Here is a 26,051-nt window from a genome sequence, read left to right as displayed (position 1 = left end):
TGAAGCCTGTAGAGCAGGTAGTTGTTTTCCTCTGTTGTTAGGAGGTTAAGCTTTTTGTGTTCTGAGGCTGTAAATAAAAGTAGTGGTGTTGCTATGATATCTTCTGGGTGCAGTGTGTATCCTATGCTCTCACAAAGACTAGGCTGCTCGCGGTGGCTAGTTTAAATAATTTTTGACAAACTTGAGCTAATAGACCTCATGTTCTAAGAAAAGGTTATTCCTGGTCAGGAATTTTGAAAGGTGAATGCCAGAAAAATCTGGTTCTTGGTAAAGATTGCTCTTTTGTTACAGTCTCAGGTTCCAAATGCCTTTACATGTGCAAAATATTGCTGCTGTAAGCTTCAGCATTTTTGGTGTGACCTGGCTTATCAAGAGTTTTGGGCCCAGCTTAGGGTGAATATTTTGAGAATATCTGGGAGATGAGAAAAAGCCGAAGTAAGCCCTTATCAACATGAACAAATAGAGGTAAATAGGGAGGGAAGAAGGGACTATGAAATACTTGCGCTGTAATTAAAGTTGCCTCAAGAGTAAGGGTTCTTTAAATATTTAATATTTAATAGAGGCTATGAGAGGGGAGGAAGGAAAATATGAAAAGAAAATTATTTTGCCATGGCTCTATTTCTGTAAGTGGTTTATAAGGGTGTTTTCCGATTTGTTTTTGTACTGAAAACTGGAGGTTTGAAAAGCCTGCCCTCTGGAGATCTGCTATGCAGAGCATTTCTGCTTTTGGCTTATGAGGAGGCAGCAACTTTCTAAATCATAGTCTCATGATATTAACTATTTCTGTTGTGGTTTTCTTTTGTTAGCCGTTTTTTAATGGCTTGCATAAGCCCTCTCCAATTGGCTGGGCTACCACTGTGGTGGTGATGTTGCCTTGGGTTCTCTGTAGTTATCTAAAACGTTGGCCTTTTCTGTTTAGGTAGGTGTATATGTGGTATTTCTTTCAGCAGTTTAAAGTCAATACTGCTGGCAGCTTCCTCTGCGTTAGAACTAGTTTTTGGTAAAGCATAGCAGGATAAGCATTGCTAGATAAACACAGCTAGTTCAGGTGTCAGGTGTGAAAGGAATGGCTTGCTGCTTAATGTTGCAGAACACAGAAATCAGTTTGCAAAGCTAGACTGAGGAAGAGAAGGTAAACAAAATCAGAGGTCATCTTCCAACAGTAAAGTAGCTATTTACTCTAAAATATGGAGAACAACATTAGTGTGCACTTTGTGTTCTTTATAACTAATTTTGCTTGCAATAAACTACTGTCTCTCATACCTTTTGAAATGGATTTGATCTAAAATGGGTATCTTAAACCAATACAGCTCATAGAAGGCTGAATCACTGAAGCATCCATGTTTTCTTCACCCTCAGTGATATTTTTTTTGTTTGTTTCACAATTTGTCTTTTGGTTTTCTGAGTAACTTAGAGTTGAATTGCTTCTTTTTAAATGTGGTGGTTTTTTTTTACTTTTCCTAGGTCAACTCTACAAGCTAGAAGGGCTGAAAACCATTGCTGTCACAACCAATGGGATCAACTTAGCCAGATTGTTGCCCCGACTGAAGGAGGCAGGACTGAATGCCATTAACATTAGCCTGGATACCTTGGTCCCAGCTAAATTTGAGTTTATCGTCCGGAGAAAAGGTACAGGCTTGTCTTCTAAGGCAGCTGTGTTAGTACTTTCAGTAATGTTGTGAGTTGTTTGGTATGTCTTTCACACTCAGTTATTTTGGGAAGGTAATGAATTGCTATCCTTCTGAGGCTAGGAAGACTAGTCTATACTACCTTATTTGATAGTGACTCTTTCTCCTTCTTTCTACGACCCTTAGGCAGGTAGAGCCCCTTTAGTTGGAGCTGGTGGAGTAGATGCTCAACTCACCAGAGTCAGTGGGACTGTGAATACAGCTGCCAGTAACTGGCCGATTACTGGTTAGTCATGGATATCAAGGGGACTCTGCAAATCTTGTGCTGGTCTCATGTGCTGCTATTCTTTAATACTGTTCAAAAAACAGATCTTCCCACTATAGCAGCTGGGAACTAAGATGCCTCAGGAACTGAACCTCTTCTCACAAATAGTGGCAGTTTCTGGAAGTTATATTTGGGGCATGCTGGCAGTGGTCTCACTTCTGATTAGTGATGTTTCCTAGCTCTACTCCTTTTTAATAGAAATAAACATGAACTGTGGCTGAGGTCATTTGAGGAGGGGTGCTAGCTTTGTAACTTTGCTCCAATTGAGCTAGTAATATCAAATGAAGTTTCCAAAATGCTTGGATGTGCCCAATGTTCTTGCTTAACAAATCCTAAAGGTCATCATGAAGTTCAACTTCATGGTCGGGCTTCCTTCCAACCTAAAACTGATTTAATCTTGTATCATTCTATTTCTGTCCAGTGATGTAACTTTGGCAGTCTGAATTTCTAATTCAAACAAAACTGCCAAGTAGCCACTAGATGGTGTGACAATGTAAGATACATGTAGGGCGAGGGATGTAGAAATCTGGGATGCTGTTAGAAGTAATTTGAACGTTTGAATCACTCCTCTATCAAATCAAAGTTCTGCTGACAGGTGTAGAAAGGTGTTCTTGTCTACAGTCTCCCTGGGAGCACTTCTTCATGTTTCTACATCATGGTGCAGAAATCTGTTCCTGTCATAAACCTGACTGCAGCATTATCCTTCCAGCATAGGCTGTTGCATTAATCTGGTTGTGTCATGGCACAGTTGGCTCCCAGAGAAGTATCTGGGAGTATCTGATCACAAGCAGGTGTTGACTGTGCTCTTTCTTTCTGCTCTCTGCATTTGAATATTACCTGGTTTGTGACATCCACTGGAAACAAGCCCTTCCTTTGCTACTGAAGGGGCAAACCTGATCCTCCAGCTTCCTGAATTATGTGACCACAACTCTTCATATCTGTTTGGAAGCTGTGAGGAATGTGCTGCTTATAAAGTAAACTAAAAGTTATTGGGGGCTGAGGGTAATTTTTACTGATATACATGTTCTCTTCCTCCTTTAAAGAAAAAGAGATCTTTAACCACAAAGAGAGAAATTCCTCAGCTGAATAGCATCGATAATGAACAGGGAAGTTTTTATGACTCAGTGTTTTTTAAGGAGTATAAAGTCTCCAAATCATAGATAATTTTTTAAGTGGAGATCAGGTAAAAATAGTAATGCTGAGTTGGGTTTTATCTTTTGTTAAGGGCTGAAATTATGTAAAAATACTTCTTTATTGTTTTTGAGGGTTTTTTATTTAATAGGAGGTTTCCAAGTATGGAATGAGCAGAGAATAAAGTGCCTACCCTACTGTGCTACCCTGTCTCCTGTGTCAGTTCCAGAGGCGACAAGATATAGCTCTATTAAGGTGAGAGGGATTCCTGGTCTTAGACTCCTACAGACTGGTAACTTCTGTGGAAAGTAAAGGTGGCATCTGACTATGGAGCTAACCAGGAACTCAAGAAACTTGGAATCACTTTTTTTGCTCCTCTGGAAACTCATTCTAGGGTTTTAAGAAAAGGCTGGAATTTTGTATCTGTGATGCAGGTGACCTGCATTACACCTGCTTTTATTCCCAAACGGTTGGGATAGATGCTCAGAGATTTCATTGATGTATGAAAGCACAATAGAGGACTGTAATATTTCTACTTCTCCCCATCTACCACGTTCTAAGGGATGAACAAATGAAAAGTGCTTTCTTGCAGGTAACCAGTCTAACCTGTTTCACAGCCTGTCCCTTCTTTTTTGTTCAGTACAGGGAAAAATGAGATAATATTGTACTGTATTTGAATTATTAAACATTGGCTTGAAGCCTTTCTTCTTGTAAGGATTAAATGTTGGGAGTTATTGACCCACATAGGAATTGTGATGGGTGTGTCTAAGGTTCTCTGTGCTTTAAAGTTGGCTAAAGTTCTGATTTCAGAAGAAATCTAAGTAGATGAAAAAAACCTGAAATTTCTCATTGGGTGGAAGAGAATAGTTGTAATTTAGAAATGTCAAACCAAAACTTAGAGAACCTCTCTGGCTTGAAAAAATTTCATGAGACAATGACACAATGACAATATTCATTTCTGCTCTAATATTTTGAAATGCCTTGGGTTTATTCTTTTTGTTGTTCTATGACCCCACAAGAACTTTGATCTAGAGGGGATGTTTCAAAAAATATGGCAATACAAATAAACTCTTTAACAGCTTTCCATAAAGAAAAAACAGTAAACAGTTAACATCAAAATATGAAATGCAGTTACAGATTTTTTTTCATTTTTAATGTAACAAACTTTATTTTAAATTATCACCCTGCCCCCAAAATCTTTTAGTGGAAACAAGCTCATAGTTGTTGTTAATCAGAATAGTTTGCTTTTGTTTGAGGAGATTTTTGATAGCTGTTCTAAAACACATTCTTGTGATAGTGTGGCAGGAGATAAGAGGCAGAATTGGGAAGGACATTGAGTTAGATGCATTGCAAGCAATAATCCTGTTTCATACCTCTACAGCGAGCTGAGCCTAAGCATGCAAGTATTCAGATATGCAGAGTTTTTGATCTGTGGCTTGCTAGTGATTGCTTCTTGGCCTTTTTAGTTAAGTTCAGTTTCATCTTTCTGAAGTCCTGAAGTCACACATAAGGTTGTCTGAACTGTTGCAAGGCTTTTTGATCCCATTTGTGGCTCTGGATGTGCTTGCAGCAGTGTATCATTATCTCTGTTGCCACATTCAGCCTGTGAATTTGCTTAATTGGAATGAAAGCTACCACCAGTGCTGCAGACTTCCTGGGCACACGTAAAAGAAGTAGGTGGTGAAGAAGGGTGGCAAGTTACAACTTCAGTTGCTTGCAAGAGTTAGTTTACTGTCTTCACCTCTCTTTACAGCCAGGAGGAGTAGCATTAGGACCTGCTTATGAAGTGGTTAGCACCTTCTGCTTTCCTGTGTTCATGCTTTATAATGCATCTACAAGCTAGAAAGCAGTTAAGCTTAAGTTTTGGGTCTGTTCTGTTTTTTTTTTTTTTCCCCCCTCCTGATCTTGAACACATCCAATATTAAGTATGCACAAAATAGAGTTATTGCTTATTTCTGGTAAAGCACTTATAGATTAATGAAGGTATGATCTCTTTACTAGAGAAACTGGGTTTCCAGTAGATAAGAGATAGGGAAAGAGAAGGGTGATGGACCTACACAGAAAAACATATTATTAGGAACAGCACAGAGATGATCAGCATAAACTTCTGGAAGATATTGCCCTTTTGCTAGCATGTGTAAAGTATTTGCTGTTGAAGACTGCAGCTTTGGAAGATGGAGCTCGATCTTATACAGTATTTGGTCTCTCACACCTGAGTTTAGAGTACAGAACAGGAAGGGAACTTAGTCTCTTATCTGACAGGGCAGGAGACACATTCACAAATAGAGCTAGCAGCTGAGCATGCCCACTCACCAGAAATGCATACCCAGAGCTCAGTAGCTTGTGGTCTCATTCTTGCTACTGTCCCCTTGCTTCCTGACACGCTCACCAACTGGCAGAGGAAGGAATAATATGTCAAATGTAAAACTGATATAATGATCAAAGGTCTTAACTTTGTTTAAAGTTGGCAGAAGGTGTAGTTTGAATGAGATGAGGCTCATTAAAAGGCTTTCCTAAAGGCCTTTGGAATTCCAAAATTGCATTGTTGCTTTATTTTTCTTCCAGATTTAGGAGTTATGTGTAGGGGTGAAGATACTTACCCTAAATTAACTGTGTATTTGTGCCTGGGAGCAGCTGAGAAGTGTAGGCCACATTTAAATGAATGGTAGGGTGAGGCTGGGCGCTTCATTCCCTGAAGTCACTGCAGTGTCTGACATCTTTCATTTGTTTTCAAGGGTCAAAGGCCAACTGAATTGCTTTCCTAATCCCCCCCACCATGTTGTGCTCACCAATTTTACATGTTTAAAGTAGTCATAAAAATGACAATCTGGTAAAATGCTGTCTGCAATCTTCAAACTAATGGATAGTCAGTAGCTTTGGGAAGTCAGTTACATCTGTGGCCATGGATGAACAGGGAATCAAAGAGCTTTTGTTTGTTCCTAACTCCATTCCCCTCCATATGCACTTTAGAAAGATCCTTTTAAAATTCACTTAGCGATACTGCTGTCTGACTCGGAACAGTGAGATTCTGCCATTTTGGCAAAGACACATGTGCCATTATTATCAAATAAACGTGAATTTAGTATTCTTTCTTCACTGTGTCTGGAGGCAGTTCACAAATGCTTGCCACTCCCTCTAAGAACAACATAACAAAAGGCAAAGCTGAAGTATGGGAGGTGGAGAATCATATGCTAATGGTACTTGGATGTCCAAAGATGCAGAAAAGCATACCAGTATTTTTGACTACTCATACACCAGTTAAAAAATTATCTCAGTAACTTGACCACAGTAACACTGGCAGCCCTTGGGGAGGGCGTGGAGGGAGATGTGTGTAGCATTGAAGTCTGTTTATTTGCAGCCCTGTCTACTGAATCAGATTGGGTTTTTGTCATCTTTTTCTCTTGTACTTAATAACCTTCTTTTGCATTCTGGTTTTAAATGAGAAGAATAAATTGTTATTCTTTTTCTGTCTTAGGCTTTCACAAGGTAATGGAAGGGATCCACAAAGCCACTGAACTTGGCTACCATCCTGTTAAGGTAAAGCCAGTGTTTATTTACTCTGGAGCTGTTGTGTTTTACCATAAAGGTGATAAAAGATACAGCTCACCTGACGATGAATTTATTATTTTTCCCTCCTCAGTGAATAGTTTTTGGTGAGACTGAAAAACATTGTAGTAGATTGAATTTCCTCCATCACTTCTTGATGTGATCTTCATATTATCTCCTCATGCAGCTGAGGGTACTGGTTCACTCTGCCACAAAGCCTGTTGATTGTCTAGCTGCAGGCTACAGGGTGGTCCTGCTCTGTACTTGCCTCTTCCTACCCCGGCTGTTGACTTGGCATTTGTCTGACCCAGCTGTGAACTTGCCCAAGGGAGTTAACAGGCAGACAACTACCCTGCAGAAAGACATTCATTTTCTCCTGGTTTATCTCCTTCAGCTGCCTACAGCAGATTCTGATGAATGCCAGTGTGGGGTGGGCGTGGGGGAAGGGAGTCGTCCTTTGGGGGTACAGGTAGATCAGCTTAGCTGTAACATGAAACTTCACCCTAACTCAGCTGTTTGCAGCTCTGCAGCTGTGGTTCCCTTCAGTTTCACCAGTGCTTTGGAAGTTGTTGAAGTGTTTCAGGCTACAGAGCTATGAAGAACACTTAAAATTAAACTAGGTTTTAGGCTTTCCTGAAGGATCTTGAGAATCATGATGCACAGTGCTTGAACATACCTTGCTAACAGGGAGTGCTTTAGCAACTGCAGATCTATCTGTTCTTCAGCTAAACAGAGAGGACCTGTGGCTCCAATTTAAATATTTTTTTATTAGGAATACACGGAAAACTCTGTTTTAATCTCTTTTTGGAGGAAGGCAGAGCTAGTCATCCTGCAGCCTGTGGTTATGGAGAGTGCTGTGGACACTTCCTGGTCTGTGGCATTTGCCTGTCATGTGCCAAAAAGAGTGCTGTAGAAGGTACCCCGCCAGTACTTTTACAGAAGCCATACAATATGGGACTGGAGTTGTTGTATGGCAGTTTTTACTGTCTAAAACGTTAGGTGGGTAAGATGATGCCTTTGTTACCCAGCTTTTATTAGTTTTCCATTCAGCAAGGCAACTTTAACAAGTTCAGGTAGATGGGATGCAAAATCTTACAGGCAAGTTTGGCAGAAGTGATCATCTATACCATTTCAATCCTGCCAACTTTTCTCATCATCTTTTCTTTCAAAAAAAAAAAAAAATTCTATCTTCATAGTCCTTGCAGAAGGCAAGGCAACCTTGTATACGAGAGAAGAAAGTCATGCACTGCACTAATTTGAAGTGTCTGCCTTTCCTGCAGGTAAACTGTGTGGTGATGCGAGGCTTCAATGAGGATGAACTGCTGGACTTTGTGGATTTCACAAAGGATCTGCCCCTTGACGTGCGGTTCATAGAATACATGCCCTTTGATGGTAAGCAGTCCTGCTTTGAGATTCTTCATGGCATGGAGTGTACCTTGGACATAGATGAATCTGGTTGGTGGTTATTCACCCTGTGGGCTTGTCACTGGAAGTTTTGGTGAGCTCTTTTTGGGAAATAGGAATTGGCTTAAGGTTTATGTTGTATCTTTTGCAGCTTATCTTTTCCCTGGATAAGCTGGAAAAGGATTAGTAGCAGGATTAGATGGGGCTGGGACATGTACAAGGAAAACTGAGATTTGTGGAGAATGTAAAGGTGGTTCTCTGCTAATTAAAAAAAATAAAATCCACAGTTTAAAGTTATCCTGGTTTTGTTAATTCTAGGCAATAAATGGAACTTCAAGAAGATGGTGAGCTACAAAGAAATGCTTGATACAATTAAACAGCAATGGCCTGAACTGGAGAAATTGCCCTGTGAAGCTTCCAGCACAGCCAAGGTGGGGTTAGACAAAGAACATGTAAAAATGTGTCCCCATTCTTTTGCAACCCTAACTCCCCAAAATCTCCCAAATTCAGCATTTGTATTTGACAAGCTGTCCTCGTTTCGGCTGGGATAGAGTTAATTTTCTTCCTAGTAGCTGGTACAGTGCTGTGTTTTGGATTTAGTGTGAGAATAATGTTGATAACATACTCGTGTTTTAGCTGTTAAGTAGTGCTTACACTAGTCAAAGATTTTTCAGCTTCCCATGCTCTGCCAGGTGCACAAGAAGCGGGGAGGCGCATGGCCAGGACAGCCAACCCTAGCTGACCAAAGGGATATTCCATACCATATGATGTCATGCTCAGCAAATGAAATGGAAGGGGAGGGGGTGGGGCAGGGATCATAGCTCAGGGACTGGCGGTGTCAGTCGATGGGTGGTGAGCAGTTGCATCACTTGTTTTTTCCCTGGATTTCACTTCTCTCTCTCCCTCTCTTGTTGTTTTCCTTTTCATTACAGTCTCATCATCACCATTATTATTATTATTAAACTGTTCTTATCTCAACCCATGAAATCTTTTTTTCTTTTGCCCTTCCAATTCTCTCCCCCTTCCACTGGGATGGGAGGAGTGAGCCAGCGGCTGTGTGGTGCTTGGTTGCTGGCCAGGGTTAAACCACAACACAAGCAAAGTAAGAAATGCTCAGTGTAGTGAGTCTGGGATTTTGGTCAAAGTGGCTGCAGGTAGTTTGACTCTTACTAAACAGTGGTCATAGTCTTTACATTTAGAAATACAATGTGTTTACTAGATGCCTCGGTCAGATACAAAGAATGGCGGGCTTGTATCCTGTATTTACACCTTTTGAAACTTGTCAGTCTATGTCTGTCTATGACTGCACATTAATGAGCCTGGTGAAACAGTTGTTCAGTGAAATAACAGTATTGCTTTAGAGCACGCAGTGTCGCACTGTGGGATTTCTAGACTACATGAATCTATGGCTCATGGCTGCCTGGGTAAGTACATGCCTACTGGCATCACCTGTTGGTTGATAACTACAAGAGCAAACATTTAACAGTTTCGTGAATTTCCAGGAACAGGGCAGAATAGACTGGAACCCCTAGCAAAACTGACTTGTTTTTTTTCTCTCATGTGACCTTAGAATTGAAGAAAATCTGTGTTAAAATGTCTTCTGGTCTTTGGGCGAGTGGAGCTTTGAAAATGAGGAGTCTATAATTGGCTCTTTTTTTTTTCTCTCCTCTGCATTTCTTTAGAGTTATAAGGTGCCACATTTCCAGGGACGAATCAGCTTTATCACCTCCATGTCAGAGCACTTCTGCGGATCCTGCAATCGGCTGAGGATAACAGCAGATGGGAATCTAAAAGTTGGTAGTGAAACATGATTCTCTTTCCTTTTATGCAGCAAAAGTAGTGTTGAAATTCTTCCCTTAAAAGTAGCTGGGATGTAAAGTGGGATGGAAAGATGCATAATTATTACTGACTAATTCCAGTTTATCTATCCTGTATGTACTCTTGTTCAAGCTTGTTGGACTGTTAGGAAGATGTTACATCACCTTTTTTTGGTTTCTCTGTTTTGCTAACATAGTTAACTTCAGCTGTAAAACATGGTTGCAAGGCCAGTAAACATAAACATTTATTTTAATCTTTGATTCAAAATCATCTTGAACATGTGACAAGCAGATGATTTCCCATTAAAAAAGGCTCCAAGCAGCTGTGAGGCCTTGGCTTTTGTGTTCCACATGGATCCTGTCTTGTTTCACCAAACATCTTGCAACTCTTCTCCTTCAAGAGCAGCCTGTACATTTGCTCAATGGCTGTACAAAAGGGAGGGATAACCATTTCCTGCCACGTCGAAACTGGCAGTTTCTGGGGGAAAATTGAAGTTTTCAATTAAAAATTGGCACTTACACGTTGTCACCTGATACTGACAACAGCTGTGCTGCTGTGTAATGTCAGATGACGGAGGCAGCCCAAAGGCCTAATGAGCTTAGGTTACATAAATGTCCCAGGCTGTCTCTGTGTGTACATGAAGAGAGATAAAGAAAACAATCTCCATAAACATTCTCTTTCTTCAGTAGGATAGGCCTCTTCAAAATTCTTTACTCTGAGATTAGTACGAAACACTTGTAAAAGCCATTTATTTTATTCTTTCTCATTTCTCCATTTTTGTTTCATTGGGTTCACTGTAGGTGTGCCTTTTTGGGAATTCAGAAGTGTCCTTGAGAGATCACCTACGGTCAGGTGCCACAGAGGAAGAGTTGGTTCAAATCATTGGAGCAGCAGTGGGCAGAAAAAAGAAACAGCATGCTGGTATGTTTGTTGTACCTGAGAAATAACAGCAGAGACTAAGGAAAATAATGTCCTGGTACTGCTGTGGGATGCATTGACTTGCAGGAGAAAAAAGAAGGAAAAGCTGCATTAACTAAGGAAAGAAATTTCCCATCTGATAGTATTGTCTGGTAGAAAGCTGGTAACATACCAGTCCTGCAGTTACTCCAAAATTTGGATGTCAGTTTTGAGTCTTCTAACCTTGCACAAGAGCAAGAATCCAGACTTTTTTTAAGACTGACTCTTGTCTTCGCAGAGATGCGAATACCACTGCTCACTATAACAACAGCAGAGTGTAAAGCTAAGCAAAAATCGATGGAGTTCTCTCTTGTTCTGTTGCAGATTCTGCCATATTACTAGCAGCTGGTTTTGCCTTCTTTTCGTGATGTGTAAAACAATTTTAAAGGAAGCTTTTAAGTCTGAGCGTAGACTGCCTTGCAAAGTACATTGGTCTGACCCAGATAAAGTAGAGCCTTGTAAACATAAGGGAAGGGGTGGAGGGACTGGTTCCTTTTCTTTTAGACCATTCATTTCTGAATTTCTGATTTTGGAAAGTGGGGGTGGGGAGAAGAGTGTTTTTCCTTCTAGTAAAGGCATTTTGCCATCAGCAGTATTTACCTGACTGTCTGTCTGTCTTCCAATTTGTGTTAATCCCAGTATTGACCTTGGGGCCTTCTGTGATTGGACTGCTTTGAACTGCAATACTGTTAACAGCATATCCATAGTTAAATGCTATTGTTAAGAAACAAGATAGTCCCAAGGTGTTTGAATTCTGTAGTAGGTATGATGTAATTAAGATTATGGAAAGCTTTCTGGGAAAGGGCTCTTCATTGTGATAGACCCATAGTGGCTGGATGCTTGGAGACTGTGGCAGCTCAGGTTTTAAATATACCATATTAGATTCCCCCTCCTCCAGCTCTTTCGGTCTTTATTGAGCTTTGGTTTTCCTAGCATACAGGTTGCACTGTGAAGAGCAGAAAACTAAATATATAAACCAGATGCATTACTTCAAATGTAAAAAAGCTAGGATTTTTATGTGTTCCTTATTCTATTTCTAGGCATGTTTAACATTTCCCAGATGAAAAACCGGCCAATGATCCTGATTGGTGGGTGACAAATCAGTACGTAATAAACATACCATGATTTTGTTTGGGTTTTGTCTGTGGGGGAGCAGAGTGGACTGGGCTTTTAAGTCTAACCTGTGTTTGGTTCTGGCATAGGTTTAAGCAAAGAAATGGGTTTCTTAAAAGGCAGTTGTGGTTAAAATTATGCTGAAGTGGAAGAGGAGGAAAGGTTTAATGTCCCTATCAAGCCTTACCCAGTCTTCTGATTGGCAGCACTGGCTTTATTTTCTCTAATTTTGAAAGTTCATTACATTTTCCAAAGGGATCGCTAGCATTTTTATCTTACTTCCTGTCTGCTTCCTTTCGTACTTAACAAGAATTGTGTAGTAACTAATAAGGCATTTTCGAGTGAGTTTTATGGGGTTTATGCCATATAAATATAAAAGATGTGGGATGGGCTTTTATTTCTCAAATAAGAAATTCAACTTTGATTATAATATATAGAGCCAGTAACGTGACAGAAATGCAAGCTCTTCCATCTCACTACTACTTCACTTCAGAATCTGAAACTTGGCGTTTCATTCTTTTGAAATATCCTGTTACTGCTGCAAAGTCTCAGAACTTAACTGTGAAGACTGTAGTATCTGGCCAGCCCTATGGGCAAGAATCCTTGTTCTTCTTGAGTCTATTGAAGATGGTTGCTAACTCGCTCTCCTGCTTGAAGCGCTGTCCATGAGCGGTGTGGCAGTGCTGGGGTTCTCTTACTGCTTTTTCACGCCTCCTTCAGTGTGGTTTTACCTCCTCCATGCCTACGTTTCCCTGTTTTGTAAGGTAGCTGTCTTCCCAAATACCTTTTTTCTTCCTTCGACTTAAGAAATGCTGCAAGAGTTAGCATTGTGAGATTAATTGAAGGCTGTTCTGTTGTATCAAGAAGGGGGGGAAAAATGCAGCAAGGGTGGAAGAGAGAAACATTGTTTCAAATCCAAACTCTCACCCTCCCATTGATTCTCTGGAGCAGGTCAGCTGCTGTGCAGCTTAAAACATGTTTTTTTTAAAACAGGTACCCTCAGGGAGGGGGAGAGTGACATGCATTAATTTGCTACAGGTGATGTAATAACTGCTCCTTTATACCAAGACCCTAGTGCTTGTACTTCTGTTGCCTTTATTAGGAAATAGGATCTACAGAGGTCTTTTAACACATGTTTTCACTAGGCATATTTTTCACTTGATGTCCCCCTTTAAATGGGGGGAGGGCCATCATTTGATGGTGATCAACATTTTCCATGTTAAGTTGTAAAGTGAATGGATTCAGTGGTGCAAGATTATCTCCCATTTTTTTTCTCTTTTCTATTTGGCTACTGCTGCATCGTATTGTGGGGAAAGAAGACCCTTTGTTTAACGTGTGTATTGACTTGCACAAGGAAAATTATTTTTTTAAACATGAAAAATACTATATTAAACTCCTGAGAGCTCACTGGGACCTACATAATTCTTCAAGATGCCTTTGAAAGAATCCCCACACTCCAAAGTTAGCATTCATAGTAATGTTTGCATGTCTACAGATCAGATCCATCCAATTTCTTTCTGAAAAGTGCTTAACCATTGTCTGACATATAGTAAAAGAGGCAGCCTGTCCAGGTCCTCCCCAGCTGTTCCTTGTCCGATTAAGTGCTGTCAGTCACCACACCAGTGGAGAGACTGGAGATGAGTGGAGAATATCCCACTGTGACACACAGGGAATCATTAGGAGATTTCCTAATTGTGTTTTGAATGACTTACAAACTTCAAAAAAATGCTGGCATGCAAGCGGTCAGTGGGGGTGTGTGTGTATGGAATTAATTTAATGAAACTTAATGAACACTGGAAATCACTGATTGGTTTTACTAGTCCCAGTAAGCTAAACCTGGCTTCTTCCCTGCACTGCTGTTGTCTGATCCTTTACTATATGGTTTGTATCCTATTTCCCATAATCAGAATATTCCTTTTGGCAGGTTGTTCTCCTAACAGGTTCATTTCAGTTATTTTCTCCTTAACTTAACTACCTCTTGCTGCCTTTCCCTCCCTGAGATCGTGCTAGTTGGAAGCTAACACAAACTTCAGGTGCAGTAATAGAATATAAGGAGATGCAGTTTGTCAGATGTTTTCGCTTGTGTTATATCTACTGCTGTAGAAAACCAATATCTTTTTTTTTTTAGGTATATGAGATGACTAGGTACAACTTGAAGAAAGTGTAGGTTGTTAGGAAAAGCAAAGATGCCTTGTGTGCATTACTGTCTCTTGCTGTCTTTTTACTTGCCACTCTACTTGAGCAAACAGTACATCTCTTCCTTGCACCCACCCATGTGTGTTTACCCTGTGGAAATAAATACTTGTCTGCCTTTGCAGTCTAGCTTCTCCTGAAGACAAGACACCTTGCCAGGGGTTTAGTTTAAGCTTTGAAACTAATCAGGGAATCCAGAAGAAAAGAGTACTTTGAGTTCCTGGATTCTAAAAGGAATACTCAGGCCCCACTGTATAAAGAGAAGGAAAAAAAGGAAAAAATAAGGACAATCTTTTCTGTGCTCTTCTAAAGCACAGCAGGGCTACACTCAAAACATTTATGTCCATTTAATCCCATTCCTCCTAGTGTAAACATATTACCACTAAACTTGCAGGAATCTCAGTGGACAGGCTATCAGCTGTAGATCAAAAAGGGCCTTTGCCTGAATTTTCATTATTGCAGTGATTTAAAAAAAATCATGCTTGATTTAACCTTCAGTAATGGGCACTTTCAGATCAATGTTTGGAGGGTGTACCCTGGCTGAAAAGGGTGCTAAGTGCATCAGTCTTGTTATAGCAGAGGCTGGGACTAAGAAGAAGGAAGAGATTAGTTGGTTTGTTTTTAAAGAAAGGGAACAAGGGAGCACAACCAATGCCTTGTCCACACTGTGTCTGTTATTGTTATGTGGACAGTCCAAGATGATACCCGTAGGTCTGGGCAGCAGAGGTAGCTCAGCAAGGTGCAGAGGGGCCAGGAAGCTGCTTTGATTCAACTGTGGGCAGTCTGAAAACTCATGAAAAAGGGTGTTCCTGAATACCAGAGCTACTAAAGGAGGTTACTGAGCAAAACCCAATTCCAAGTTTCTCAAAGCAGATCAAAGAGAGCAGGAGCTCCAGAAAAAGAGAAACATGGTTATCAATGAGCCTGTTAAACTAGGGCTTAGCCACTTACCTCTATAGTGCTTTCTCTTTACTTACTTACAAAAATAATCACTACTTTCATGTGCAAAAGACTCCTCCTGTCTTGACACTTGGCATCTAGCCCTGTGCAAATGCCAAAACCAAGGGATTAAACGGTGAAAAGGGGCAGGGGGGCTTACTACCTCTCTGCCAGCTGGGAGCTCTGCCAGCTTGGCTTGGAACATACTTCTGAGTAAAATTAAAATCTATCTGTCAATGAAGGGAGCGTGGTTTTTCCAGTGCTTAAACCTCAGCTGTCATTAATGTGGTAAGAGCTGGCAGTAATAAGTGAGGTTCCCATCACAGAACCACCCTCTGAGCTTGTAGACAGTACAGTTGCAGATGCAGTGCTTCTAGTCCCTGCTGTCCTCAAGTGCTGGCATGACCCTTCCGTGCCGAAGGAGATGAAAGCAGGAAGTGCAGCCGCCTGTGCTGGGTGGATGGTGTTTGGAAAGGCAGAGTTGAGAATCCGAGAGCAAGAATTTCCTATTAACTCTGCCAGGCTTTTGAAAGACTGGTGCTGGGACAATCTCAGATGGTTGCTGAGATGCTGTGACTCGCTTTTTTTCAGAACTGATGTTCCTATAAGTTTTCTTGGCTGCTGTTTCTCAATAAGTGTTGATACTTTTTGAAAGCAAGTTGTTTCTTCTTGTCAAGGACCTTGGCATAAGTGTTTTGAGTCTTGGGGTTTGTAATAACAAACCAGCAAATGCAAGGAACTGATGAGAGAAGAGAAAGAACTTGAGGAAAAAAAAAAAAGGGATGTTCACAGGCTTATTGAGGTTTTTGTAATACAGAAAATCCTGAGCAGTGCTCTGACAGGGTTCTCAGCTACTGCAGCCTTAGCTTAGCTTTCCAGTTAGTAAGATGTATTCTCATGTTACTCTTTTTGCCCCCCCCCAGAGCCTGCATTGATGTCATTCCCACTATGCCAAGACACCCTACAGATTCCCGCAAATTCAAAACAGCGGGGCCACGCATTTAGCCACTGGCTGACTTTGAGAGCAAGTCTACCCAAACAAATGAGAAAAGCATTAATGAAAAATAAGCTTACAGGACAACTTTTCCTGCCAGGATCTCACCCAGAGCAACAGTGGCACATAACAACAGGAATTCCACAAACCCAGCTCAGAGGCTACTGTGTCTTCCAGAAGGACCCAAGCTCCACATTTGACACAAAGTGCCTTGAGATACCTCAAGTTTCTGTGGACTGTCAGTACAAAGAGGCAAGTTCGGGATATGAATTCTGTACCAGGGATTTGGGATCTTGCACTGAGGCACCTCGTTCCTCTGACAACTTGACTCACACTGATGAGGAAGGACGGGCCACAATGGTGGATGTTGGATGGAAGCCAGATTCAAGAAGATGTGCTGTTGCTGGTGCTGTGGTCCGCCTGGGTGAGAAGGCATTTGGGATGGTGAGGCAGAACCAGGTGAAAAAAGGGGATGTGCTGGCTGTAGCCCAAATTGCAGGAATTCAGGGAGCCAAGCTGACCAGCCAGTTGATCCCATTGTGTCACAACATCCCCCTCAACCATGTTGAAGTGTCTCTGAGCCTGGATGAGGCCAGACATGCAGTGGTGATTCGCAGCTCCTGTCAGACCTGGGGGAGGACAGGTGTGGAGATGGAAGCTCTAACAGCTGCCAGCCTCGCTGCCCTGGCTGTGTATGACATGTGCAAAGCAGTTACTCATGACATTGTGATAGAAGAGGTAAAACTGCTTAGTAAGACAGGTGGGCAGAGGGGAGACTTCTCAAGGGTCTAGATCATATCCAGACACCTCCAGCCCTCCAGGTGACCACTGTTCATGTTCAGCCTCTTAGAGAAATATGTTTGCTCAGCTGGTAGGGTTGGAAAACCCAGCAGGCATATCATACAGCAACCCTATGACTCCAGTTTTGCCTTACCCTGTCAGCTTACTGCTGGGTGAACAGTGGAGCCACTTTTCCCTCTTGCTAAGCATGTGTGTTTTTTCAGAGGACAGGCTTCTCAGTGTCCTCACTATAAGCTTGAGCAAAACTCCCTAGTTAACCACAAAAAACCTCTGTGGCTTTTTTTATCTTGCTGTGAAATATCCACAGCTGCTGTCATCACACCATGCAACTGTGAGCTCTGGAAAGTGCTGTTATTTCGCAACTATTTAAGTCAAGCATTAATATTTCAGAATTGTGTCTGTCTCCCTGACCCTCTTAGTTAGTGACAGTGTGAAGAGCATAGCTTGGGAACCTTACCATACAGCAGAGATTACAACGGTGGAACAGCCAGTGTCAGAAGGGCAGCTACCATCCCTTTGCATTGCCTCTGTTTCCCTTGCCTGCAAGTGGGAAATATCCACATATTGGTTTCAAAAGAAAAAAGGCAGCTGCCCAGTTCCCCATAAAACATGATGTAGAAACAGAGGATTTCTGGGTTTACAAGAATTACTTTGCTGATATGAAAGATGCCTTTTACAGTGTTAGAAGCATGTTCCAATATTTTGATCTTAGCACTCAAATACATTGAGGCCTTGTATCTTCATGCTTAAGGGCTTAATTATGCCATGCAGAGAAGTAGGTGTCAGCTCTCCCTGACTTCAGAAATAGTCGTCACGCCAAGCCCCAGAAGACTCCCAATTTTTTAATCCTACAGTGCAGCCTCCTAGTGACCAGCAGCCTGCATAGTCCTGACAGACAAACTTTAACACTAGTAGCCACTTGGAAGAGTAAGGTAGTTGCTGTTGCCTTGGCCAGAGTGTTTTCCTGCATGTTTCTCTAATTTGCTTCTATGAAGTCTTCTGGCCTCAGAGCACTTAAGTGTCCCCATAAATGTACCAGTGACCACTGTCATGTAGCATTAAATAGCTTTGATAATTGACTATCCTAGACAAGAAAATACTCAACTGTGTTTTGTTAATACTGATAGATCCTTTTCAAATGTTAACTTAAATGCTGTAAACAGGGTATTTTCAACTTTGGTTTACTTGTTTTCTAGTGGTTAGGGCTAGTGAGAAGTCACATATGATTCAGGGTGCTCCCTCTCCATATGCACAGAGAGTAATAGGCAGCTCTAACAACAAAGAAGCTACTGAAAGAGTGTCTTAAGCTTTGCAAGTAGCCACTTCCCATGAATAAGGCTAAACTACTGTGTCTATCAGTAAAGCACACACCAGTCATGTACATCCTGCTCACTTAAAGCCTAAGATGAGGAAGCAATAGGTTTTATTACAACTGTCCTTGCTTATCTTTTATAAATCTCATACACTAGTTACCACAGAAGGCACTTTTTCCATTGAAGGTGAATTAATTTAATTCTTTATTCATGGTCACTGTGAGATAAGGCATATACAATGCTCCACATAGCAGCTACAGCTGAAAGGGGAAGGAGTCTAGAAAGCTTGATCCCCAAACTCCATAAACATTTTTATACCTACATTCAGTGTTGCAGTCCTGATTCCCTTGATACAGATAGATTGGTAATAAGTTAATAATAGGAGCACTCCTGCTCCTTCCCAGGAGTGTACCTAGTACTGCCCTACTGTGCACCAAACCCAGCTGACCCTGCAAATACAGGAGATCTTGTTCATGTGTGGAGCTGCTGTGCCCATAGCACAAACATTTCCCTAGCTCAGCATGGAAACAAATTGTCAGGAAAAGTAAACATGTGTGTAACCTGCTAAGTTAACTGATTTACACAAGCACTTAACTCCCACCACCACGCACAACACGCCCAGCCCTCCCTGCCTTCACCCAGCCACTAGATAGTTTTCAAAACTAAAAGGAAACTAGACATATGCAGTACTAATGAAGTGATGCTTTGGGGTATGTGGTTCTTTGGCTTCTGAGAAGTTCGTTGTCATGCTGTAAAGCTCACACAAAGGACTCGTGACCATGCAAGGGACTACAGAGCATATGCCTGACTACCACGCACATCTTACTACTTACGCACATTTCACTACTTTCTTGGGTTGAGAGTGAGTGGCTGGAGGCTTTGGGCAAACAGCCTTTGGTGTCATTTTATGCTCGTGTTACAACAGCAAGTGTTGAAACGACACACAATTATAGATAATGAACCAAGCATGAGTCAACAGAACTTTTTGCAAGAGAAATGAGCTGACAGCGCTGTGTGGTGCTGGGTGGGCCACAGGGTAATGTATGTTGATGAACTGACTACTTTTTGGAGGCTTGCTGGTTTTTTGTCCGCAGGATTTTTAATAAATACTAGTTGTAATGGAGTATGTTTTGTATTACACTGAATACCCTTTTTATTCATTCAGAGGAACATCTATGTTTTAATCCACAAGCTTCTATGAATAATTAACTCAGGACAAGCAACAAGACATACTTTATAAGTTGCAATGATTAGTTAGTTAGCAATTAGCAAGGGCTCAATCACAGTAACTTATTACTATAAGGACTCTAGTATTTCTCTTTTGTTGAGTGAACCTCATCTCTATCTGCCTGCTCTTAAACTGAGTAATCCTGTAGGTTTAGCATCATCATTATCATTATGCCGGCTTCTCACATGTGCCTGTTCTGAGTCAGTGGATGTGTATAACAGCACTGCTTTGTGTTGCAGAGTAACATAAGGAACTGGTGCCTCCAGAGCTCTCCGTCTTAGTCTGAGGGACCAAGCGCTGAAACTGAGGTCTGGTGAAATGCCTGTATAGAAGGCCGTCCCTCTTGAATCACTAATATGTCAAAGGGAAATTCCCTTCTGATCCATCTGAACTTCCAGGAAAGCTCTCATTTCTTCTACTATCCAGAAGGCCTGTTCCTACCTGAGGAAGTTTAGTTGGTTGAGCTGTTCACTGATCAGCCACACTCTGCAGCTGCACAGAAAGCCAAGGGCCTCAGTGCAGGGGCAGAGCAGCAGGTGCTCTGCAAGAGGGCTGAGGCAGCAGCTGTACTGCCAGAGGGTCTCTCTTTTTTTTCCCCAGGTGCAGCCTCCAACTGCTGCTGATCCTGGGATGATAGCACAAAGCTTTACATCCTTTTTCTAGGAGCTGTTTCTTTATTTGGAACTAGGTTTTTGAAGATTTAACCAAAAGAAACAGTGTAAAGCACCGAGCCCACCACCTCCTTCTCCTGAAGGGTGCCTTAAGTGCACAAGTCACACCTCTAACACTGCATGTGCCAAACACAACACGAATGCAAATATTGCAGCTCATGGCAGCCCTCAATAGTCGTGCAGTATAGCTTTTGCCTGCGGGGAACTCTCACTTGTTCCAGCTAATGTCCCCTTTGTGTGTTACTGGCTGTTCACTGCTAATCCAGCCTGCATCTTTTGTGGCAGCTTGGCCTGCCTTTCCTTCATGGCCACATCCTGAGGCTAGTTACCCCACCCTCAGGCTGCCCTGGAAAAAGTTGGATGCGGCATATACAGGAGAAGCCAGTAGAAGCTAGTCACTAAGTATTCTTAAAAAGAGAGTAAATGTATGTCAAAGAGTGCAGTGCTTTGAGAAAGTGCTAGGGGAAGAAGAGTGGGGTGTAGAGGGCATATGCAGCTTGAAATACCTTAGGAAGGGACTTCTGAATGGGAAGTACTCAAAATCAGACTCTAAAAGCAACAACAGCTGAGTACTAAAAAAGGGAATGAATACTTTAGCTATTCTAAGCCACTGGTGACCTGCAGTAATTCTCCTTAAGTCACTGATGTTACTCAGCTTTATGTGGGATTTGACTGAACAGAATCTGGCCCTTCATCCCACCCTTTCCTTGGCCCTTAGTTCACAGCTCCTTCTGGCTGGCTCAGCAGCAGTTATGCAGGCATGTTAACAGCTTAAAAAAAGGCTGTAACATCGTGTGTGCTTTGGCCAGGACACAGGACTGCTAATTAGTTAAATGGAAACACAGTTCACTTTCCTCCACTTACTAAAGTCTTACTCCAAGAGCAGCTTAGCATTTGAGGGAACCCAAAAACAGTTGGAGGAGTTGCTGGTTGCAGTGGGCTGAGTAGGCTTTTACTTTTTTTGAGACTTCAGGTTAAAGCCTCAGCTTGGGTCTCAAAAGCCAGTGGATCTGAGGAGCACTGCAAAGCTATGGCAATGGCAGGCAAACCCCAACAATGTCTGGCACGCTCCCCAGAAAGGCACAGGGTGGAGCGGCCAAATTGTTTTTCATAGGCTGGGCCTGAAGGGCCTTGGGTGAACTAAGTAAGTGCACCCTGTCATAAGAGCAGATTCTCATTTTGGTCACAAGAAGTGTATACAGCAGTAGCTGAGACACAACTCCAGCTCTCTCTACTCTTCGCTGTCCCTCCACACTGTCAGTGCCATGTTTAGAAAGCTTTCAGTTTAGCATCTCTATTTTTGAACTTACCCTGTTTGCTCCTTTGAGGAGTCAAGGGTGCTCAAAGTAACAATGGTGGAGTGCAGCTGAGTGCAAGTTACCCAAAGGCCCAGGCACCCCGAGGCACTGCTGAGCCTTGCTCTGAGCAGAGCTGTGCGACAAACTGGGCATTGCTCAGCTTCACGTTCACAGCCTGACTGCAACGGCATGGCTACGGCCATCAGGCAAGCTGCCTAGTGGCCATGGCTGTCCAAGCTGCCATCCACACAACACTTGCTCCATGGGACAAAGCTTCACACTTCACTATTGGTTAAGTGGTGCTTCCAGAACCCCAAATTAGCAACAGGATTACAGAGACAATTGCTTCATCAACAGAGAGAACGTGGATCTTATCCTCAAATTCTGGAGAACCAGCTCAAAACCAGAAACTCTCAGTACTATGTAGCCATTCCTGCAGGGATTTAGTCTTTAAGTAAATGCAACAGAAGCACTCCCTTCTATGCCCATGATACTTCCAGGGTGCACAGCTGAAAGGACACAAGGCCAGCAAAATCAAAGTTTCTAGTTCCAGTGTCAAGGGCAGCTTGGCTGCAGTGTGACAGGAGTGACAGGAGGCAGGGAGGATGGGGAGGAGACAGCAGACGGGTCAGGCAACTGTAAAGTTGTGTTAATATTATGCTTGGGAAAATAACACATGCTATCAGTTACACAGCCGCTCCATTAGTCATGCCCTAGGCCAGTTACCAGCTGATGCACGTTGTGGCACAGCTCCATCAACATCAGCTGAGCCATGCAGCATGGCATCAGGCAGAGACCTGGCCTGTAGCATCCACTCCTGTGGGCCTGGGAGAGAGGGGTTTCAGCTACGCAGCTCTGACCTGCCATTGCTGCCACTTGCCAAGGCCCTAACGAACTCCCATTTCATTTATGGGGTCATTTCGGCACTCAAGCCTCCCCGCACAGAGAGTTCCAGCAAGGCTGGGATTGCTGCTGTCTTGAGGCAGCACATCCTCCCTCCAGCCCCACCCCCTCCCCAGCTGCCACCCACAGTCTCTGCTCTTCAGAGAGCTGTGCTTCCCCACCCTGGGCCTGATGCTGAATGGAAACGTTTTAGCTCCGTGTGGCTCATTTGGCTTCTGCAGATCAACTCCTGGGGCCATCCTCAGCCCAGATCCAAGAAATTAGCTGAGCTGAGGGAAGGGAACAATTTCTGCTGCCCCTGAAGCCTCATCTCTCCTATTGCAGCTGGCAGCTTGAAAGGCTCCATCCTGCCAAGACTGAATCTTAATTGGGATCAGTGGAAAAGACAAGCTGCTGCCAGGTCCGACCTGATCGCAGGCTTATAGAGAACATGGGCAGAGCTTGCCCAGCCCCACAGGAGAGGGCTTCATGAAGATTTACAAAAAATAAAATTCCCTCCAGACCTTGGTATCACTGGAAGCAGCAGGCTGAGGCCAAGGAGGAGAGGAGACAGCTTAGCCAGGTAGTTTGCAGAGGAGGAGCCAGCAGAACCACACCACATGGAAAATCCTCCCACCCTCACAGCCCGTGGGGAAGAGAAGCTACCGGCAAAGGCAAGGGGCAGCAGGCAATCCCCAGGCCCCACAGTGAATCCAAATACTACAACCAGCCCTGAACAAACATGCAAAACTATCAGAGTGTTGCCCAGAAACGGTCCTGCCAAAGGCCATGGGAAAAAGGACGAGATAAGCTTGTGTTCCTGTGAGAGAAAGACCAGAGCAAAACTTCTTCAAGGATCCTGTGTGCATGTGGCACCAGGATGCTACACAATGCTTTTTCTAAGTCACAGATACTGATTTCAAGCCCACTTGCTACAAAGACCATTGCCAGACCTCACTCATAACTCTGCGATTAGGCACAGTCTAGCAACCCCTTTGGCTTGGAGGAGACACCCAGAAATGTTACTGCTAAGTCCTAATGCACCCAAGATGGATGCTCCTGACCTGATTTCCTTGTAAGCACACTGTCCTGTGATCTCAGCCACTGTCTTGTCCCAGCAGTGGAAATGTGCAGTGGGAATGGAACAAAACAGGTAGCCAGTCTGGGTGATTTTGACATAATTTGTTTCGTCTTGCAGATTTAGGTGCATCTCTGAAGTTACTACATCAGAAAAGGCCACCATGGTAAGGTCTTGCTCAGGCTGTGAGCTTTAGAAGAGCTTGCCTTGCTGACTCAGGGGGACAGTGTTACCAGCAGCTTATGCAACAGATGCCATGCAGGCATCTCAGAGCTGCTGGACCTGAACAGTGAAAACAGGCTTTTGCTCTGGTAAAATGGTTTTAATGGGATTTTCCAGCCAGCAAACAAGCTTTGACGGACACACCCAGGACATTCAGCCATAAGCAACACAACTGCGTGCAGAAGGCTCTTGGCCAGCCAGACTGGGAGGGGTATTTAAACACAAGTTTCTTGTATTCATCTTCATAGCCTGCTATTTCCCTCCCAGCTTGCTGAGGATGCCTCAGAGCACATCCCATTGGGACGTCCCAGATGCAGCAAAGGCATGGCCAGTAACACTTAGCCCATTGCCTGTAAACCATAGCTTTTGCAAACCTACGCCAGAGAACTCTAGCTGAACCCCAGCAGCTGGGGGGGGTGTTCATTTCCACTTCTCTGAGGCTGGTATTTCAAGGTGTTTTTATTTCTTTTTAATCAATCCACATGGCCAGCTCCGGAGGGGGCTGAAGGAGGGGAGGGAGGCAGTTCAGCCACTGTATCCATACAAAGTAGTTCCACATGCACGCCAAACAGGGCTCAACTCTCGGTGTGTGTTTTGCAGTGCGGTTAGAGGCCGTCATTCCACCTCCACAAAGCTGTTATTTATTTACTTAAAGACTTGCATTCCGTGGAAAAAGATGCCCCAAGATAGCACTGTGTTTCTAAAATTAAACCCAGCTGGCTGGAGTGGGGAGCAAGAAAGCAAGCAATCCTGTGCTCCCACCAACAGCAGGAACAGGGGTCCCCGTGTCCTGGACTCCCCCACCTTCACCAAGCTGCAGGAGAGCCTGCAAAATGCCTCCTCTGTCCTCAGCCAAGAGGGAGGCATTTCTCTGGGAAGCCGGGCTTGGACCAAGCACCCTACCCAAAAACCAGAGTGCCACCCCCTTCCTATGATGTAGGATGAGGGTTTAACAGCAGGTATTGCATTTCCTTCCCCAGCAGCCCTGGGAAAGCCTTCCCCTCGCTGCAGGAGGGTGGACATCCCATCAGGCAGCTGACACAAATTTGAGTGTGGCCAGAAGTCCTTTGACGTAGTTTGTGGGGACAGGCTGCATTCCTGAGCCTCATCTCCTATCTAACTTACCTAAGATTTTCTTCCAGTTCACGTGTCACAGAGCTTCCTCCTTACAGTGAAGCTCATTCAGCCTTCGCTGTTGTAACCTAAGAAACCTGATTTCACAAAAAACATTTATAGAAGGGAAGGGGAAAACCCCAGTGTTCCTCCAACCTCACACGGCACCAGCAAGAATTTCACCACAAGACATGCTGTTGGCACCTGTTTCCCTGCCCGACGCACATGCACAGGGGCTGCCTCTACATCAGCAAGTACCTCAGCTCAGAAATGAGTCCATCAGCTTGTCAGAGCACCTGGTGCTGGAGCTGTTCAGGGGTTTTACACTGGCCTAGATTTAGCCCCATGCCTCAGACAAAATGTCTCCACACTCATGTAGCTGAAGTTCTCCAAAGGACTGGTTGGACACTGGTGGAACCCCCAGTGCCTGTTGGGGCTGGGAGCTCCTTGGAGGCACTTGGGAAGCAAAACTTCCAGGAATGGTGGAGGTGGCTCCATGGAGGGGATGGCAGGATGCTCTGCACCAGAAGGCTATGCAGGTGTGGGACAAGGAAAGACAGCAAAGAAAAGTGTACCAGACCCAGAACCAGCAGTGGAAGAAATGGGGACAGCTGATCAACAGGAAAAATTATGAAGCCACAGGTCAGGGGTGCCTGTGCAGCTGCTGCCCACAGGTGCACGTGCCAGCTTGCCCATGGCCTGAGGACCATGCCCTTGTCCTAAGCAAGGGCAGGGCAGGAGCTGCTGCTCTCTCAGCTACAAGCAGAGATAGTCCCTGACATCCCGTGAAGCCTGTTGCAACCAAGGCAGGAAGAAGAGGACAGTCCCACCACTACAGGCCTGGACTGTGACCCAGGAGGGCCTGACCACAGGGAAGTGGGCCAGGCCAACGTGTCATGCACAGTAAGTCACTCCAGTTGGTGTTTGCAGGTGGGGACACTAAACAGCTTTACCATCGTTCTATGCACTCAACAGTGACTGCCTGGAGACAGATTTGCAAGCCTGACGTGCATCTGGAGAAGGTAATATTCGCCACCAGATCGATGAGGTTGCTTTTAACAGATAGGCCTTTTGCCCCTCCGTTTCTCCCAACTGTTGGGTGAAGAATTTACTTCCCTGCCTCCCAAGGGAAAACCTCCACTTGCATTGGTGACGCCCCAGATCCTGTTCCAACAACTATGAGAGGTCCAGACGTTCAGGATGGCAAAGCTCATTGCAGAGCTGAGGGAAAGCACAGGCAGGAGTAAGAAGGGAAGAAGCTGGCCACCACTCCTGCAAGAAGCCCTCAGGAAAGAGCCTGCCCCTCATCAGAGCACAGCTATTTCTGTGATTATGTCCATTTGCCCATAATTATACTGGTTCTGCTCTGTGCAGCAGAAAGTCAGGTCTACTGATCC

The 26,051-nt window shown here is 43.5% G+C and overlaps 1 protein-coding gene across 1 annotated transcript in view; it reads left to right on the top strand.

Moving 5' to 3' along the window:
* The window catches only part of MOCS1 (molybdenum cofactor synthesis 1), a 32,615-nt gene extending 13,330 nt beyond the window's left edge, over positions 1–19,285 (top strand). Inside the window, 9 exon segments of the mRNA XM_064446030.1 lie at positions 1,465–1,629; positions 6,560–6,621; positions 7,911–8,022; positions 8,353–8,465; positions 9,717–9,827; positions 10,653–10,773; positions 11,850–11,897; positions 15,978–16,833; positions 16,835–19,285. Coding sequence (XP_064302100.1) covers positions 1,465–1,629; positions 6,560–6,621; positions 7,911–8,022; positions 8,353–8,465; positions 9,717–9,827; positions 10,653–10,773; positions 11,850–11,897; positions 15,978–16,833; positions 16,835–16,898 — 1,652 coding nt within the window. The 3' untranslated portion in view covers positions 16,899–19,285.
* The last annotated feature ends 6,766 nt before the right edge of the window (positions 19,286–26,051 follow it).

The sequence above is a fragment of the Phalacrocorax carbo genome, chromosome 3 (genome assembly GCF_963921805.1).
Source record: "Phalacrocorax carbo chromosome 3, bPhaCar2.1, whole genome shotgun sequence".
NCBI lineage: Eukaryota > Metazoa > Chordata > Aves > Suliformes > Phalacrocoracidae > Phalacrocorax > Phalacrocorax carbo.
Note: the sequence above shows the minus strand (reverse complement) of the source record. Positions and strands in the feature narration are given on the sequence as shown.